This window comes from Eumetopias jubatus, unplaced genomic scaffold (assembly GCF_037043125.1).
Source record: "Eumetopias jubatus isolate StellerSeaLion01/CBP00866 unplaced genomic scaffold, mEumJub1_p1.0 scaffold_8, whole genome shotgun sequence".
NCBI classification, from domain to species: Eukaryota; Metazoa; Chordata; class Mammalia; order Carnivora; family Otariidae; genus Eumetopias; species Eumetopias jubatus.
The window spans coordinates 67,235,616-67,254,876 of NW_028274814.1; the positions used below are offsets into that span (position 1 = coordinate 67,235,616).

General features: G+C 39.4%; 1 protein-coding gene across 3 annotated transcripts in view; it reads left to right on the forward strand.

Annotated features, from left to right (window-relative positions):
• FGD4 (FYVE, RhoGEF and PH domain containing 4) overlaps window positions 1-19,261 on the forward strand; it is a 148,807-nt gene that overhangs the window by 53,247 nt on the left and 76,299 nt on the right. The window contains exon 1 of one of the 3 annotated variants that reach the window (XM_028113201.2): window positions 4,786-4,966. The exons of the other annotated variants lie outside the window; for them this stretch is intronic. Coding sequence (XP_027969002.1) covers window positions 4,879-4,966 — 88 coding nt within the window. The 5' untranslated portion in view covers window positions 4,786-4,878. Of the gene's footprint in view, window positions 1-4,785; window positions 4,967-19,261 lie in introns of those variants that run through there. 3 annotated transcript variants of the gene reach the window in all.

A 19,261-nucleotide genomic window follows, 5' to 3' on the forward strand; every position in this document is an offset into this window, starting at 1 on the left:
AAATTTGTAGGTCTTACTTCATTAAGGCTCAGACATGCAAAATGGAAATTATGCATCGGTTGGTTGGCTTTTTAAATTAAAATGTGTTTTTTTAGGCCAACAAGGGAATCATTTTAATATCAAATTGTTATTTGATTTTATTAGATTGTTAATAGAAGACTAAAGAGTGCAAAATGGGTTAAGATTCAGATTGGTTTTGTTCTGTGAAAATGGAGGTTGCCTCTCAGTTAAATAACATTGGAGAATGAGTTTGAGAATTTTACTCCTTAGTTGATAATTGAAAGTCACAAGTATTTATTTTTTCCTACTCCTTGTATCTAAACAAGATTAAATACTAGCATTCACTTGGTATAACTGTCCTGTTATTTATTGCCAAAATAAGTTTATTAGTAAATAATTATTAAAGCCACTTTTGCCATTAGTATGTGGAAGTTTTCAATTATATGACAGATGATGTGCTGGGTAGCTTTAAATAAAAAGGCCAGCCAGACAACTTAATCCACCACCTTTTTTAGAAACATTGTAGATAAATTTTGTTCAGGAAGCACAAATTACATGGTAAAATTTTTGTTTTAGATCATTTCCATTAGAAATAGTAAGCTATTGAAAGAAATAGAAGTTACCTTTAACACAAAAAGCAAACTGAGGTCAATATAATGAAAAAATAAGTGGTTATGAAATACCATGTGAATGTGGGGCAGAATTTCTAAGTCCTTATTCAACAATTTGTTAGGAATAACCTCTGTCTCTAAGGAGGAGATGCATAAGAGGTGAGGGCCAGCCCGATAAGTCCTCAGGACACAGGGTGTTTTGTGAATAGCTGTAAGTTGTTTAGCATTGACTTTAGGTATTTTCAGGGCTGATATCTCTAACAATCTTACTAAATTAACGAAGTTGCCATATATTTATTTGAAAGGTCCTTTTAAATATACTATTGCAAACTTCAGTGTTCCCAAATGGACTTTATGTGGGGAACTAATTAAGTCACTTCTGAATTTAAGATTTTTTTAAAATCATAGGAAACAGATAAAATGAACCAGTGATTATCTTTACTATTAATGGGAAAGGCAATGAATGTACCAAAAATCATGGTTTTGGGTTTACACTAAGACTATTCATTTCATAGCCTGTTGCTTTTATTTGCTTCTTAATTTTTAAAATTAAGGAATTTATATACAACAAAATTCACCCTCCTTAGGGTAGAATTCTGAGTTTTGACAATTGCATATGGTCATGTAACCACTACCACAATAAGTGACTTTTTTTTAAAGAAAAAAATGTATTTATCATGCCCTTTTGTAATCAATCAGTCCCTCTCCACATCACCTGCTACTTCAGATTTATTTTCTGCCCTATAGGCTTCTCTTTTCCAAAATGTCATATAGAATTATATATATGTAGCCTTTTACGTTGGCTTCTTTCTTTTTATGTTTCAAGATTTTATAGTGTAATATTGGTTTCAGGAGTAGAATTTAGTGATTCATCACTTAGATATAACACCCAGTGCTCATCACAAGTGCCTTCCTTAATACCCATCACCCATTTAGCCCATTCCCCCCCTGCTCCCCTCCAGCAACCCTCAATTTGTTCTCTGTCATTAAGAGTCCATTTTATGGTTTGCCTCCTTTTTTTTTTTAATCCCCCTTCCCCTATGATCATCTGTTTTATTTCTTAAATTCCACTTATGAGTGAAATACTATGGTATGTCTTTCTCTGACTTATTTCGCTTAGCATAATACATTCTAGCTTCATCCACATTGTTGCAAATGGCAAGATTTCTTTCTTTTTGATGGCTGAATAATATTTCACATATATATGTATATACAAACACAGCCCACATCTTTTGGGGGGGGTGGGGTAGAGGGAGAGAAAGAGAATCTTAAGCCAGCTCCATGCCCAGGGTGGAGCCCGAGGTGGAGCTGGGTCTCACAACCTTGAGATCATGACCTGAGCTGAAACCAAGAGTCGGGTCACTTAACTGACTGGGCCACCCAGGGGCCCCATACCACATCTTCTTTATCCATTCATCAGTTGATGGACAGTTGGGCTCTTTGCATAATTTTGCTATTGTTGATAACTCTGCTATAAACATCGGGGTGCATGCGCCCCTTTGAATCAGTATTTTTGTATCCTTTGGGTAAATACCTAGTTGTGCAATTGCTGAGTCATAAGGTAGTTCTATTTTTATGAGTTGGCTTCTTTCTAATGCACATGTGAGTGTCCTTAGTTGATTACTTCTTATTGCTCAGTGTTATGCCATTGCATGGATTTACCAGTTTGCTTATCCATTCACTAATTGAAGGATGAATGGGTGTTACCAGCTTTTGGTGACTATGAATAAAGCCCCTGTAAACATTCCTATACAGATTTTTGTGTGAATGTAAGTATTCATTTCACTTGGTTAAGTACCTAGGAGTGTGATTGCTGGGGCATATGGAAGTGCATGTTTAACTTTGTAAGAAACGTCCCTGGCTACTATTGGATAGCTTAGAATTTAGTACAAGTTTGTGGTAGATGCTGAATATAATCACAGATTACCACTTGTGGGCAATGAGAGTCAATAATAGTTATACTTTATTTTAATTATCACTTACTAGCTGCAAATCATGTTTTGGTTTTCTGGCTTTCATCTATAAAAATTCAAAAGCGATTCCATTATATCTTAATGTACAAAAGTGAATTTAATTTTTTAAAGGTTGTCATTTTACTAGTGTTATTGGCCAGAATTTTTAACCTCTTAAACCTCGTTTTGGGGTGCCTGGGTGGCTCAGTCGTTAAGTGTCTGCCTTCGGCTCAGGTCATGATCCCAGGGTCCTGGGATCAAGCCCCGCATCGGGCTCGCTGCTCCATGGGAAGCCTGCTTCTCTCTCTCTCCCACTTCCTCTGCTTGTGTTCCCTCTCTTGCTGTGTCTCTCTCTGTCAAATAAATAAATAAAATCTTTAAAAAGAAACAAAAAAAACCTCATTTTCTCTTCTGCAAAATGGGAATTACTATTTCCTACGTTACCTGTATTATTGCTTTTACAAAAGATTCTGTAAAATAGTGAAAAATTATTAATACCTTACAGTGAGGATTTAATGAAATGCTCCATGGAAAGTGCCTAGCAGTACCTGGCACAAAGTAAATGTTAACTATAAAAAAAGAAAAGCTATTTATTTGTTTGAAAACCAAACCTGAATTTATAATTTAAACGTTGCTATCAAAGCTCAGAAAGCACAGAAGTTGGGGCATTTTTATGACAGAGAAATGTTCTGTTTTTTACATTACTGAAATTTGCCAAGCTTAAGTGGTCTTGGAATCAAATATAGACAGTTTTCCTGCCACAGTGAAATTTAAACACATGGGTGGAGTTTGCAAAGGAAATAAAAGACGACTCAGATTTCTTCTTTCTTTGACTCATTTTCTCCATGTTTCTAATTATCTATTTTTTTTAAGATTTTTTTTTTTTATTCATTTGACAGAGAGAGAGAGCATGAGCTGGGGGAGGGGGAGTGGGAGAGGGAGGAGCAGGCTCCCTGCTGAGCCAGGAGCCCGATGTGGGGCTCCATCCCAGGACCCCGGGATCATGACCTGAGCCAAAGACAGATGCTTAACCATCTGAGCCACCCAGGCACCCCTCTAATTATCTGTTCTTTTTAGATGAGTTGTAAAACCTATTCATGCCTAATATATAAGTAGATTTTTTTATTAAGAATTAAGTTGATAACCCTTACTTCCTGGTGAGCAAATGGAAGTTACTGTGAGTCTCATTTGAATGAGTACATAGCCCCTCATACCTCATCCTGAACATTGCCCTCCTGCCCTGACACTGAGCAATGCCTAAGCAGGTGCAAGGGAATCAGAGCTTTAGGCCATCAGTGAGTGAGTCAAGACTCCAGACAGGCAAGTCTCTGCCCCAGTGGTTCTCCCAGTGTGGTCCCTGACACGCAGTCCCAGACCAGCAGTGTCCCTGTCACTTGGGAGCGTGTTAGAAAGGTAGATCCTGGAGCTCCACCACCGACTGGTTGAATTCAACTCTGGAGATAGGATTAGGCAACATATGTCTTAAAATGCCATCCAGGTGATTTGATGCAACTGGAGTGTGACAGTGATTGCGTGCAGACACCCTGAGGAGGGGATTGGAGAGATTATTTCCAACCGTGAGAGTGATGTCTGTGTAGCCTGTTACTTCATTGTGATTTTATAAATATTTTTATTGACATTTTCTAATATTTCAGGGGATCAGGAATTTTTAAAGTACTTATTGAATGATACAAACTTATAAAGATATATAAAAATGAGTAATAAATATTATACCAGCCAACAAGTGTTCTGAAATAACCTATAAAACTTGGTTTCCTTAGGAAATCTGTGAGTAGTATTTATTCGCCAAGCTCAATGAGCTGTGCTAAAATGGAAGGTTGAAGTGACAGAATAACATTTGTGATCCTTCAAAACGACATTTTAACATCTTAAGCCTGTGAATCTTGGATCTGTAACCTCTTCAGTCCAAGGCATGGACCCAGTTAAAGTGGAAACAAACTGTTTTCATGTTGGCTTTTTTAGAGCATTACTAATAGTTAAGGAATTAGTTTATAAACCATCGTATTCCCAAATGTATTTCTAGTTCACTTGAAGCTTCCATGTGTCTCCGTTGTTGTTTATTTTACCATAATAAATAGAAGTCTCTCCATCTTCAGATACTTGGCCTCATGAAAAGCACTGCAGCAGCCCTTCCTCTGGGGAGGTGTGGCATATTATGCATGAGGTTGTCTTTGAGCAGTCAAGGTCTAAGAATGCCCTGAAGTAAACAGTGCCTTGGTGCAGGCTCCTGGCTGATCCTGTGTGTGATCTCCAGTCTACCAGAGGCTTTAAAGCCAGGAGTGAGATTTTATCTCATGATCATTAAAAGAGTAAAGTCAAATATTTTATCAAACCCAAGTAGACTAATTATCAGTATATGTGAAGTCATGTCCACTGATCAAGGTAAGTGGTTTCATTTTCTAGTGTATCTTTCTTGTTTCTTTATAGTGTGTGTGGTCAGTTGATAATACAGCATGCCGAGGGACATACAAGTGGCAGAGTGTGGTTTTGTTTTAATGTTAAGAATAAGGTTCACGTTATTTTTCAACTTTAACATTAAAATATGTACTAAATTCAAGGTTTTTGGCTCTTTCAAGAGGCGTCTTCTGGGTTAGCAAAGTACAAATTTGTTTAAGTTCTGTTTCTCTGACTCATTACTAACATTAGAACAGTTTGAAAATTCAGTCAGTAAGGAGAGGAATGCAGAGAAAGAAAGCAAGAACTTTCTTTTTTTCTTTTCCTTCTGTTTCTGGTGTGAACAAAGCTCACAAATGTTTACCACTAATCCTTTTCTAGTGCTACTGCATGGAGCAGCGTTCTGTTCAAACAGCCCCCCACCATCCCAGTCTGGTTGTTTTAGTAAAGTTCAACAGACTGAGTGTTCTGGGTTTTACATATTAGATAACATAGTAGAGCTAGACATGGATTTGTTTTTGTTTTTTTTTTTTAATTGTTAGTGGTATTGAGCCACTGTTGTTTTCCTGCAGTGTTCTAGAGAGCATATAAATGGGAAATTGACTTTCAAAGAGGAATGAAATTCTACTGTGTGGTAGAAATATAATCATGTGACAGGAAATTTCTGCTAAAAATATTTTTTAAGACTGAAATGGGTTCATTTTGTGTAGCTATTTTCCCATTGTTTCTGCATGGATATAAACCCGCCTGAAGAATGTGTCCATTGCTAAACAAGATGAGCTGCACCTTACAACAGGAGGCCTTCATAGTTACCAAGATTCTCTTCCTTCTAACGTCACTCCTTCCTTTTCCTTCTTTCTTGTGGCCTAAGTGGGGTTTGCACTGAGTGTGGAAGCCCAAGGGCGGGGTTGGTCATGGTACTGCAGCAAGAAGCTGAGGCTCCTTTCTGGAGCTGCATGGCCTTGGCTGGCTCCGCTCCCAGGTTCCAGGAGTTGCTAGAGATTAAGGAGCCCAGTCCATGCCTGCCCTGCTTCCTCTGTCATCTAGGTGGAAGCCTTGATTCCTTTGTGGGGCTTCCACTCTTCTTGCATAAATAATTTCAGAGTTCATGTCCTCTTTCCATGGTTTACCATCATATTCTAAATATGGAAGTATTTTTTAAAGTGACAAAGAAGTATTCTCTTTCTCCATTACTGAAGTTCTCTCTTTGCTTGAAACAGCTTCTGTCCCTTTTCATTCCATCTTCAAACAGTTAAGGATGACTGGAATCAATAAGGAATTGATCTTCCCTCCTGGAAGGCAGTTCTTAAATGGAGAGAGAACTACTAGAATTTTCTGCTCTGATGGACATCTCCCTATAGTGAGTGACCACTGTTGAAATGTGGGTTTCAGAAGTTCCTTTTAAGGTTTTTAAACTGAAAGGACAGTAATGGAGCACTTCCTGCACACACCAGTGGTTTATTTTGTTGCTATTACATTGTCTAAGAAAACATTTTATGCATGCATATTTAGTGTACATGTTATTTTGTAAAAGTTTTATCTTCTTTTAATGACTGGAAGAAATTTTCCTTTTTAAAACCTATACTTACAGGCAAACTCACATGGAAATTGAAAAGTGAAAGTGTGATGAATGACTCAGTAGCAAGTATTATTTAATCTTTGCGGGGATGATAATATGGTCTTCATTTCATAGTCATCCAAAATGTATGTAACTTACATTGTGATCCAAGAATAGGATTTAAACTTGCCCAATTCTCCTTAGACACTAGAACACCATTCATCCAAAAAATAAAAAGGCCTTTTCCTTGGTGCCTGTAGACCTTATCCCTACTCCCTTTCTGATCTGCCCTCTGATAATCTTTACTCTCTGTGTTCTTTGTTGTTTATAAAATAGGGATCCAATTTTTACTGGCCTGAAATATATTTTTAAAGGTCTTCACTCTGTAATTCTCTGCGTTGTCCCCCATCATAGTACCCTTAAGCCCTTTTTAGATCAGATCCTTCTAAGATTATTTGCCCTCTGCTAATTGACCAAGGGTCTGTAGTTGGTCCTATGTTGAAGCAGCAGAAGGAAAATGCCTATGAGGAGGAAAATAGTGTTAGCCTTGGAGGTTGGTCATTTTACATGTGGTTATTGAAACCTGGCCTGGGGAAAACCCCTCATTCTCCTCTTAGAGAATGAATATAGATAAGATTTTCTTTAAAAAAAAAAAAGATTTTATTTATTTGAGAGAGAGACAGGGGCATGCACCCGCACACACATGTGCGTGAGTGGGGGTGGGGCAGAGGGAGAGGGAGAAGCGGACTCCCGGCTGAGCACGGAGCCCCACATGGAAATCAATCCCAGGACCCTGAGATCACAACCTGAGCCGAAATCAGATGCTTAACCGACTGAGCCACTGAAGCACCCCCAAGATTTATTTTTAACTAAAAAAAAAAAAAATCCCACTAAGTCATTGTGGCCTTCTCCATGTCATTGTGTTAGCAACTCTTATTTCTTAGGCTCTGGTGAAAGACCTTAGCCTTCGTTCAGTCTTTTTCCTCTTATATCCAATCTGTCAACAAATCTTGTTTTAAGAGACCTCAAACTGACCATGTTTTAACGTCTCCCCTGCTGCTACACTGGTTCAAGCCACACTCAGGTTTTCCTTGGATTATTCCAATAACTTCCTATCTGCCCTTGACCTCCTGGAGTCTGTTCTGCACCCAACAGCCTGAGTGCTCCTTTAAAAATGGAAAACAGGGACGCCTGGGTGGATCAGTTGGTTAAGCATCTGCCTTCAGCTCAGGTCACGATCTCAGGGTCCTGGGATTGAGTCCCACATTGGGCTCCTTGCTCAGCGGGGAGTCTGATTCTCCCTCTGCCTGCCGCTCCCCCTGCTTGTGCTCTCTCTCTCTCTCTTTCTGACAAAGAAATAAATAAAATCTTTTTTTAAAAAATGGGAGGGGCGCCTGGGTGGCTCAGTCATTTAAGCGTCTGCCTTTGGCTCAGGTCATGATCCCAGAGTCCTGGGATCGAGCCCCGCATTGGGCTCCCTGCTTGGCGGGGAGTCTGCTTCTCCCTGTGCCTCTCCCCTTGGCTTGTGCTCTCTCTCTCTCTTTCTCTCTCAAATAAGAAAAAGAAAAAAAAAAAAAGGAAAACAGATCATGGTCTCTCCTCTGCTTTACAGCCCTTCAGTGAATTCCCAGCTCTGTCAGAGGAATAGCCTCTGTCCTCTCAGGGATAGACCAGGTCCTGCCTGTCCTGACTCTAACCTGTACTCTTAACTCTGACCTTGATGGCAAATGTGTTCCCTGTTCGTTCTTATCTATCCTTTCTCCCCCCCCCACCATGTTGTCTCTTATTTCTTCCTGAACATACCTACTGTGCTACTATTTTAGCACTTTTGTAGTTTTATCCTTTGCTTGAATGTTAATCCCCCAAATATTTGTGTGTCTCACTCTCTTCGGGTCCACTCAACTGTCACCTGATTGGGGAAGCTTTTCTTGAACTGCCCCATCCAACAGCCCTCTGTCTCCTTTACTCATCTTTGTTTTCCTCATAGCTCTTTTTGCCATCTAGCATTTATATAAATGTATTTTTTTATTGTGTTGTTCACTGTTCTATCTCTAGGGCCTAGAACAGTAACTGATATATACTGGGTACTTTGTTAATATTTGTTATATGAATGAGTACATTTCTAATACTTGTGACCTTTTCTGTTAGGAAATTTAAAGTTAAATGAGCAGGAATATAGAGAAGTTAATAAGTTATACATATTTGTGGTGTTCTCCATTTCTTCCCCTCAATTCGCTTTCATAGAGTAAATATTCTGCTTATTAGTTTCTGGTCTTCCCTGTTAAGCAGAATCTGAGTCATGAGTGTCTTCCCATTGGAAGTCTGGAGGTCAAGTTGATCATGTTAAAAAGAACAAAGAAAAAGGGAGAATGACACTGAAGTCATAGATGGGCTCAATAAGTGGTTTTGGATTATGAATTATAGGGCTCTGTTGGAGAGAGAAAATAGATGGGAGAAGTTTTGGGGTGTGAGACCAAGAAATTTGGGGAACCACTTGCATGGAGAAAATTATGGCAAGATGACAATAAAATGTTTAAGATGTTTTATTACATATTAAGGATGTACTTTCCCCACTTTCTTTTTCTTGTTTTTTTCCTCCTGCATTTAAGGCATTTAACTTTGAAATTCTCCCAAAGGAGGAAAATAGGAAAAGAATGAAGTTAATATAAAATGTAACAGTCTAGGGGCACCTGGGTGTCTCAGTCGTTAAGCATCTGCCTTTGGCTCAGGTCATGATCCCGGGGTTCTGGGATCGAGCCCCACATCGGGCTCCCTGCTCCATGAGAAGCCTGCTTCTCCCTCCCCCACTCCCCCTGCTTGTGTTCCCTCTCTCGCTGTATCTCTCTCTGTCAAATAAATAAATACAATCTTTAAAATAATGTAACAATATAGAAATGTTTCCTCTTAATAAGTTCTTGTAAAGCTTGATTTAAAGGGGGTAGAAAACCAATTCATGGATTAAAGTGTGAGAATTATTTATGTGTTTATACTTCATCCAGTTTCTTTCCAAATTCATCTGGATAATTGGAAACTGACCTGCATTTTAAAATTTATAACCAGCAGTTAAATTCTATGAACTGTTATTTTCCATATGCTAATATATTTATTTGAGTAATAACAATGATACATTGTTGGGTCACATGACTTCTTAGAAATATGAGATCTATTCTGAGTATAATAAAAAAAGTATATAAAGCTTGAAAAGGATTATTTTTGTGACTTTGTAAATGTACGCCCCCCTGATGTCTATTGAACTGGTGAAGTTACCAATTTATGTAGAATATCACCAGTTTTTCTCTTTTAACATTGCCCAATAAAAATTTTTTCTTGATTTACTTCTATCAGAGTTGCTAATTTAGAGTGGAAAATAGCAAAATAGTGAATGAAAATATTGAGCAAAGAAGATATTTTTTGTACTTCTTTATATCTATATTTAGATACAGGAGAATGGTAAGGAGACATGCTTAGAGATAGGGAACATAACTGTACAGTAGTCCCCCTTCATCCACGGTTTCGCAAGCAGATGATACTTCTGACGTGTTTTCAGAAGGTCAGTAGTAGCCTAACAGTATGTCACAATACCTGTGTCATTCACCTCACATCAGCTCGTTGTGCAGGCATTTTATCATCCCACACCTTCACAAGAAGAAGGGTGAATATGGAACAGTAAGGTATTTTGAGAGACAGAGCGAGCTCACTCACATAACTTGGTATAGTATAATTGTTCTATCTTATTGCTAATCTCTAACTGTGCCTAATGTATCAAATAAGCCTTATCCATAGATATGTATGTATAGGAAAGAGAGTAAATATAGAATTCAGTACCATTTGCAGTTTCAGGCATCCACCTAAGGTCTTAACATATCCCCTGTGGATGGGGGGGGGCAGGGAACTACTGTATTCACTAGACCCAATTCTCTTTTTAAAGATTTCATCTTATTTTATTTATTTGACAGAGAGAGAGAGACAGCAGAGGGAGAGGGAGAAGCAGGCTCCCTGCTCCCGATGCGGGACTCGATCCCAGGACCCCAAGATCATGACCTGAGCCAAAGGCAGACACTTAACCAACTGAGCCACCCAGGCGCCCCTCACTAGACCCAATTCTAAAAACCTTTTAATATTCTTGCCTTCAGGGAAGTTTAAGTATGTCTCCACATAGACACAGATAAAAGCAGTGACTATACTGACAAATATAGTATAGATACAAAATATGTGTTTGGAGAACAGAAAAGGAGGGACAGCTCACTGTTTGATTCAAGGAAATTTCCTCAAAAAAGTGACTTTGGAACGAGATTAATATAACTATTAAGGAGACTATTAAGCTAAGGGAACCAACATAGGCAAAACCATACAGAGACATAAGAAAAGAATATAATTATGTTCCAGGAATGGAGAAGATAGGAGTGTGGCTAGAGCTTTGGGTTGTGTGTGGCTGTGAGTAGATAGAAATGAAACCTTTACAGGTAGACTGATGGCTAATGCTGAGATCTCTGATGGTGAAGAGTCTTTTATGCAAATTGGAGTTTTTTTCCTATGGGTCTTGCAGTCCCGTTAAAGGATTTTAAGCAAGGGGAGAAATAAGATTGGTTATATCATGGAATGAATAAAATAAACTTTTTCTTTGTAGGAACAATCCTCTTAGACATAACTAAACATGACATATATAATGCAGTTTTAAAATTCAGAATTAGAAAAGGGTTTATATTTGGTGAATTGGCTTATTTTTCTTCCTTCCTCTGTCGGCCAGAAAAAGAAAAGGAAATAATAGAAAAGCTAGATGGAATATTTGCTTTTTACGTTTTGCATGACTGAAACAATCCCCTACACTGTTAGAAGCTAAACACACAATGCTATTGTGCTCCTGCTCTAGAACCTAGCCAGGGAAAAATACGAGGCCGCGGGGCCTGCTGGTCTGATTACACAGCAGGGAAAGCAAATATCTAACTTGTTAAGCTGTTAAATATTAAATTTTTAGTAAAATGGGATTTTTATTAATGTTTGTCTTGAAAGGGTATTGAAAAAAAAAGTGGGTTGGGATAGATTAGACACTGTCTCCAAACCTCTTTGTAGAAAGTCACCTACGTACCTTGTCAGATTTTTTAAAAATTGCCACTCTTCAAATAAAAGTACTGAGGTCCACATACTACCTACCTGTGACCCATACCTAAGCAATGACACTAGAGAAGTAAAAATTTCTCTAATTTATAAAGGTAAGTAACTTTCTCATAGTCACAAAGTAAATAATCATGTCAAAACTTTGGCCTTTTACTAATCTACCCTCTTTCCTCTTAGGAAAAAAATGCACTTCCCAGATAAACATTAGCCTTGGTTCCCACAGCAGGTCTGGCTGGTCCTGGACTATAGTGATTGTATTGGTGTGTTTAAATAAGTAGCTTTCATGGTGAAGGACTTGCTGGCCCCAAGGAGCTTTTCCTATTTGGTAGAGGTCTTTTTTTTTTTTTTTAAGATTTTATTTATTTGAGAGAGAGCACAAGCAGGGAGAGGGAAAGGAGAGAGAGAGAAGCAGACTCCCCATGGAGCAGGGAGGGGCTCGATCCCAGGACCCCAGGATCATGACCTGAGCTGAAGGCAGACGCTTAACCGGCTGAGCCACCCAGGCGCCCTGGTAGAGTTCATTTTTATCCATAATTGCTATGAAGCTAAATTTAGGTTTGAAAAGTGAATGAACAGTGTCAATAACTGCAAAACAAAGTGTAGGAAGACAGCGGGCTGAGAAGTAGAAGTCAGCCAATAATTTTAAGGAGGCAAAGTGAAGTAGGCAGAAGCTTGCAGACACTAGTTAATAAAAATAAAGAGTATTAGACTGGAATGTTTTAGCTGCTGGGAATCAGGTTTAGAGAAATCAAGTTCAGAAAAGCAGGTACTGAATTAATGAAAATAAGCAGTCAGGAAGGATTTGGTTATGAAAAGGTTGTGTGTGTGTCTGTGTGTGTGTGTGTGTGTGTGTGTGTGTGTGTGTGTGTGTGTGTGTGAAGAGAAACAGTAGTCAGTGTTTGGTTGCTTATGATTAAGATAATTAACAATTCTCTTTGGTCTTAGCAACATCCTTGTCAAACCTTAATCAACACTGGCCAGTTTGATTTTCTTCTTCTTTCTGGATCTGCAGATAAATTTATTGTGAATAAATGGAAAATAGTTTGGCAGTGGGTAGAAGGAAGAGGAAAAGCCAAGATTCTGGTTAATTTATAAACCAGACATCTTGAATAAATGAGTTGGCTATAGCTCTTAGAAAAAAACAACTTTCTTTTGCCCTTCAAGTTCTTTTCTTACATCTGTTTTTATTTCAGAGTTCGTGAAGTCCATAAAATTTAATTTTACTGTTTTAGAAGTCTCCTTTCATAGCAGAGCTTTCCATACTCAGCCAGAAATAATCTCCCTCTTTTGGATTCTCAAGGCTTATAGCTGATACCTTTTCAAATACACAGAGGATGTCTAGATTTTTGGGTTTTTGTGGTAGTGAATTTTTTTTTTTTTAAGATTTATTTATTTTAGAGCACATGCATTTGCACAGGGTGGGGAGGGGCAAAGGGAGAGGGAGAGAGAGTCTCAAGCAGACTCCACGCTGAGCACAGAACCCATCACGGGGCTCCATCCCATGGCCCCGAGATCACAACCCAAGCTGAAACCAAGAGTCAGATGCTCAACTGACTGTGCCACCCAGGCACCCCTCAGTAGTAGATTCTAAAATCACATAATCTTACTTTACTACCACATAGCAAAGAGGGCGTCATTCTTGAGATTAAATTTTTGGTGTGGCTTAAATAGCCACTTGATGCTGTGAGCCTAAATCGTTTCTATTAAAATTTCACTAAATCTTCATGGTATCTCCACTTTATAATTTTGGTGGAACTTTAGCCTAACAGCTAAAAATTTAAAAAATTCATTTCATATAGCTTCCACTGCAAATACTAATTTGATCTATGCCTGTTACAACACCAGAAATAGTGGTTCTCAATCTTGACTGCACCTTGCAATCACTTTAAAACACATATACTGTGGGGCACCTGGGTGGCTCAGTTGATTGAGCATCTGCCTTTGGCTCAGGTCGTGATCCCAGGGCCGTGGGATCAAGCCCCAAGTCAGGCTCCCTGATCAACAGGCAGTCATCTTCTCCCTCTGGCCCTCTCCTCCACTTGTGCTCTCTCTCTCTCTCTCTCTCTCAAATAAATAAATAAAATCTTTAAAAAAACAAAACAAAACGAAACAAAGATACCTGGGTCCCACATCCTAGAGATTGTGATCTCATTGACTTGGGGTTCAGCGCAGGTATTGCAGTTTTCATTTTTAAAGCTCCACAGGTGATTCATGGTTGAGCACTATTGACCAAAAGCATGACCTTTTGGCTTAGTGGTTCACATGCAGTAGATAGCTGGGGAAGATAATTTTTACTAAAAATATTAGGAAGGCAACTGAATTAATAGCATAGTAGGCATGTGGGATTTAGATCAATAAGAAAGTAAAGATCATACGGTTTAACACTGTTAGTTTACCCCAGAGTCATCTGTAAGCCCAGATGTGCTAGATAAACTATGTTAGATCAATTGTGCCGTGATGCCATTAACGAGTTACCTGAAACCTAGAAGTTTTTACTTGAAGAAGTCACATTGCTAGCTGGGACAACCAAGAGTGGTTCTGGAGGATTTACAGTGATAACATAGTGCTATAGTAATAATAGTGTTATTATATAGCACTTAGACCACTAATCTGTGGGGTTTTTTTACTTGATTATTTAGGTCAAGGTCTGCAAACCTTTTCTGCAAAGGGCCAGATCATACATATTTTAGGCTTTGCAGAACACAGGGTTTCTGTCACAGCTACTCACTTCTGCCAGTTTAGTGAGAAAGCATCATACACAAAAAAAATGAGTGTGGCTGTATTTCAGTAAAACTTTATTGACAAAAATAAGTGGTGGACCAGATTTGCTCTGTGAGCTGTGGACTGCAGACTTTGAGTTCAGGTATATTTTAATTTTCCCGCTGAGGGACTTGTGGGCTGTAGCTTGTTGGCCCCCTGATTCAGGGGCATTTTAAACTTCCTACTTGAGAGCAGGGTGAGGATCTTAGTGATCCTAAACACTGATCACTCCACTGGGACTTACTGATCCTTTTTTGGTGCCCTCTCTTGCAAGGTGCTAAGTACATACTTACTGAATTAATGTATACATGCAACTTTTAACCTTTTTTCTATTATCTATCCAATCTATTCTATTATCTATCCAACCCATGTAACCAGTCTTCCAGTAGGGAAAAAAGGTGGCACATACGCCAGCTATGGAGAGGAAATGCATGTCAGTTCTTTGAAGCCTGTGGCAGGCTGTAGTTGCTGGGTTTGGTAGAATTCTCGAAGTGAATACAGATCTGATTTGCTCTGAGGACATTTATTATCCTAATGTCTTAGAGCAGATTCTAAGACTTTATTTCTAAAAAAGTAATTCTTTTTCTTAAAAATTTAAATTCATGTTAGTTAACAGATAGTGTATTATTAGTTTCAAGATAGAATTTAGTGATTCATCACTTGCCTATAACACCCAGTGCTCATTACATCAAGTGCCCTCCTTATTGCCCATCACCCAGTTAGCCCATCCCCCCCCCACCTCCCATCCAGCAACCCCCAGTTCCCTATAGTTAAAAGAGTTCTTTATGGTTGGCCACCCTCTCTATTTTTATCTTATTTTTCCTTCCCTTCCCCCATGTTCATCAGTTTTGTTTCTTAAATTCCACATATGAGTGAAATCATGGTATTTGTCTTTCTCTGACTTATTTCGCTTAGCATAATGCTCTTAAAAAAGTATTTTCTAAACTTGGTTTTGTAATAACTAGGGTGTTAGTGATTCAAGAGTATGTTTAGTTTCTCAAAATAATATTTCAATTCATTTGGATTTAAGATCACTATCATGCTTGTATGTGGTGAGTGGAGTCTTTGGCAGAACAGAGCAAATACTGGAAATAGCACTCCAGATCATGAGTCCATTTGCAGTGCAAAGCACACATAGGCCTGACCCTAGTTGTGGTAGAAAGAGCACTGCCCTTGGAATCCAAAGCCCTGGTGTGACTCTTGGCTTTACCACTATTTACCAACCTTACTAGAACATGGAGATCTCTGTCCTACATGCTTCTGTCGAGGCTGAAGGTGAAATGTGGTGCGATATATGTGAAAGTGCCTCATGAGGTCTTTCCTGGCCTCTCCTTGCAGAGTCTGAGTCAAGTGTAGCAGGAACCACAGTGCAGCCCCGCGCTGACTAGGACTGGACTGTCATGGACGGAACCTGAGTGATATGCCCACTGGTCTTCAAAGAAAATGTGTGAGAGTATATAATGGAGAGGTCTTCTTGGCCTCAGCAGAGCAAGAAGATGAGAAATCTCAATAATTGAAGGGCAAGGGAGAAGGAGGTCAAAGCAGGGAAGAGGCAGAGCAGTCTGGAACTCTGTTTTGATCTGTTTAGTTACCCCAAATCAAAATTCACATTCTTAACCTCTATGTCTTAAGTGGGAGTTTTTGAAGCTCCTGGCTACACAGTGTTGGTTGAAATGGAGGCACAGGATCAAGGCAAATAGCTGGAATATAACAGATGTAATCACTTGATGATCTTCTGAGTGAAACCCAAAGAATTATGAACTTGGAGTCCTTATCCAGAGGGTAAACTCTATGTAGATGTGACCTCTAACATTAGCCTAGTCACTTACCACCACCTCCATTTACCACCTTCATAATGGACACCACAATGCCTGCCTGACTTTATTTCATTGGATTCTTGAAAGGAGCAAATGAAATGAATATAAAGTGCCTCACGTTCTGCATACTTGGCTCAGAATAAACAAGTTATGTTTTATTACTACTATGGTTAACAGTAGCAAATCTGTTGTATACTGTGTAAGTTTTAAAGCATTATGAAATCCCAAGTTATGATTGTTAATATTTTTGTGACAGGAAAACAACGTATGTTACTGAAGGATATGTCTCTCAGCATCAGTGTCTGTCTGTCTGAAGCTATGCATTGTACTGCATTTATCCAAATGCCTCTTGGTGTCTAGAGAACAAATCAGTTGAGAAAAGGCCATTTTGAAAACTAGTTTTTTCCAGGGAGCATAAGCCTATTCTAATTCCCTGTTGGTATATGGGTTATAAGTCTTCAGGAAGAAGTCAAGCTTCCTACCGAACACATTGTTTTGCCTGATCTTGGTATTTAAACCCAAGGGAGGTCGCAGAGCAAAGGAGCATTTGGATCTGTTTGTGACTCAGCAGAATTAAAGGCAAATGATGTGCTTTTACATTCAGGGGTCTTAGGATACTTTTCTCAATGAAATAAAACTGTCCACAGTATTCTACATATTGCTATTCTCTGCGTGGTTAATCATTGTAATACTTTACATCCTATTTTATAACCACTTTGAGGGGGGGAAAAAGTCCCTTTGGAGATTTTTCTGTGTTTGCTAAGTTTCAAGTCTGCTAGGCTGTGGGATTTTGCCCGTGAGAGGAGGAGAGTGGTGGAGAGAAAGTGGACTCACAGAGTTACAGAATTGTGATCTCACCTGGGCTCTAAAACTCCAGTTTTAGACTGCAGGACTCAAACATCCAGGGCCTGCCCCTAGTGCTGTTTTTGCGGTCAACATATTGTGTCATGATATTGAGCAGCTTCAAAGCTGGGGGCAGCAGCATCACCTCCAAGAGCCGAGGGCAGGCTAGAGTTTCAGCTCAATTTGAGTCAAGGTCATGAGGGCAGCCAAAATGATGGCGAAGTCAGGAACAGATGCCAGTAATGGAGATGGGGAAGTGTGAGGGAATGGCCAAGGCTGTAGCTGTCAGAAGGCAGGAAGGATCCTAGGGCAACTTTTCGCAAAATGTGTCCCAAGACACATTAGCCCCCATGGGGTGTTGACTTGTTATGATGGCACATTTTCCTAGAGATATACTGGGTTCAAAGTCAAACAGGTTTTTCTACTTTAGGGCTTTTTGTAGCCTCTAATATGCCCACTGGTATCATGGGAATACAAGGTAAAGCTGTAAAATTTGGCAGGTCACTAGTATTTCACACAGAATCATTGTTGTTCGTGGTGGGGGTAGTGGGCAATGGAGTGGACAGGGGTGGGGATGGGGGGATGGGGATGAGAGATCCTGTTGTCAAAGTAGAGCTTCCCAGTACACACTTTGGGAGAGGCTGCCCTAGGGCATATGGCAGGTGCTTTGAAGGTTGCTGTGGTTTTTTGCCTGGGCTCTTGAGTGGACTGAAGGAACTGGCAAATACCCAAAAATGTTCTCCAGGCTCTCAATAACTGCTCTTTTTTCTTCCCTCTAGCCTCATCACTTGACTGGTATTTACTACTGCTATTAATAAGATGAAGGAAATTAGTCCTTCTTATATAAAAAAGGTTAAGTGATTTAACCCACGATTACTGAGATCAAAAACAACAAAAAATGAGTCAGAGCTTCTGTACAGTTGGCCCTGCCTCAGAAAAAACAGGCCTGCCCTGCTCCCTTAAAAGGCAACGAAATGCTATTTTTTTAAAGGTATCAAAGGGAATATATTTGAAAAATCTAACAATGAGTTTGAAAAATGAGGCAGATGGAGTGTTTGGGAATGGCTGAACTTAATATCAGGGCATACTGTTCATTTGGGCACTCCCACAGGCTTCTGAAACTTAACACTTGCCTTCTTAAAATGAAAGGCACTGTTTCCTTGTCACATTAGCCAGGAACCTCAGCAAGCATCCTCTTTTACTGCTCTCTGTTCTTGCCTTCTTCAGCCAGTCCCCTCCCTGTGCTGCCCTCAGGATGTCTTAGCGCTCCTCTCTCCTCTTCTGCCTCTGCCATGGGCATGGTACATGTGTTTAGCCCGCGCTCAGACCAGTGCCGTTAGCAGGGGGATGAGGGAAGTGGGGGAAGTTGAGCATTCCAGATACCCATGGAATTGTACATATCTCTTTTCTCTTTTAAATCATGAGTTACATGAGGGTAAGGATTATGGTTTATTTGTCCTGTCCCCAGTAGTTAGCAGAGTCCAGGGGCACTTTTAATTAGGGAGTTATCAGTACATTTAAGTAGAGATGGAAAGAAAAAACAAAGAATGAAATGAAGTAGAAACTTGATAGGTTCTGTTAATCTCTTTGCAATTGATCATTAGATATTTTCATTGCTGACAGAACAGTTTGTATTTTGGAGGCATAAAGACCTGTTAAAATTTGATACCGAATTTCTTTAAGTGGTCATAAGTACTTCAATGTGCTTTTCAGAAAATTGTCAGATTCATTGTCAAATTTTCAGATTCATTGTCAAAATAGCAATTATGATTAATGTCAAATGGAGGAAGATTGAAGAAGGTTTATGGAGTCCAGGACACATATTTACAATCATGGTAAAGGGTGAAGGATAATGATTAAATCATCTGGGATTAAAATTATCTGCAGTAAATTCTCCACAGCACATGTCACACATCATTTTATCATTACTAATACTGTTCTCTGTAGCAGGCCATGTACTTTTAAACTAATTATTGTATTAATTTGCAAAAGAGTCATTATTTGGCTTGAATTGATCCAAAATGGTTTATTGGGCATCCCTGGAAGAAGCAGAGGGGTGGGGCACTGAAGCACATGACTGGTGCTGAGAAAGAAAGCCAGTATGAGCAAGTGCTGGTAAGTCAAGTTAGGCAGTGGTCAGGGCAAATACAGGCAAGGCAGGCAGAGAAGGAGGCAGGCGAGGAGGGCCTG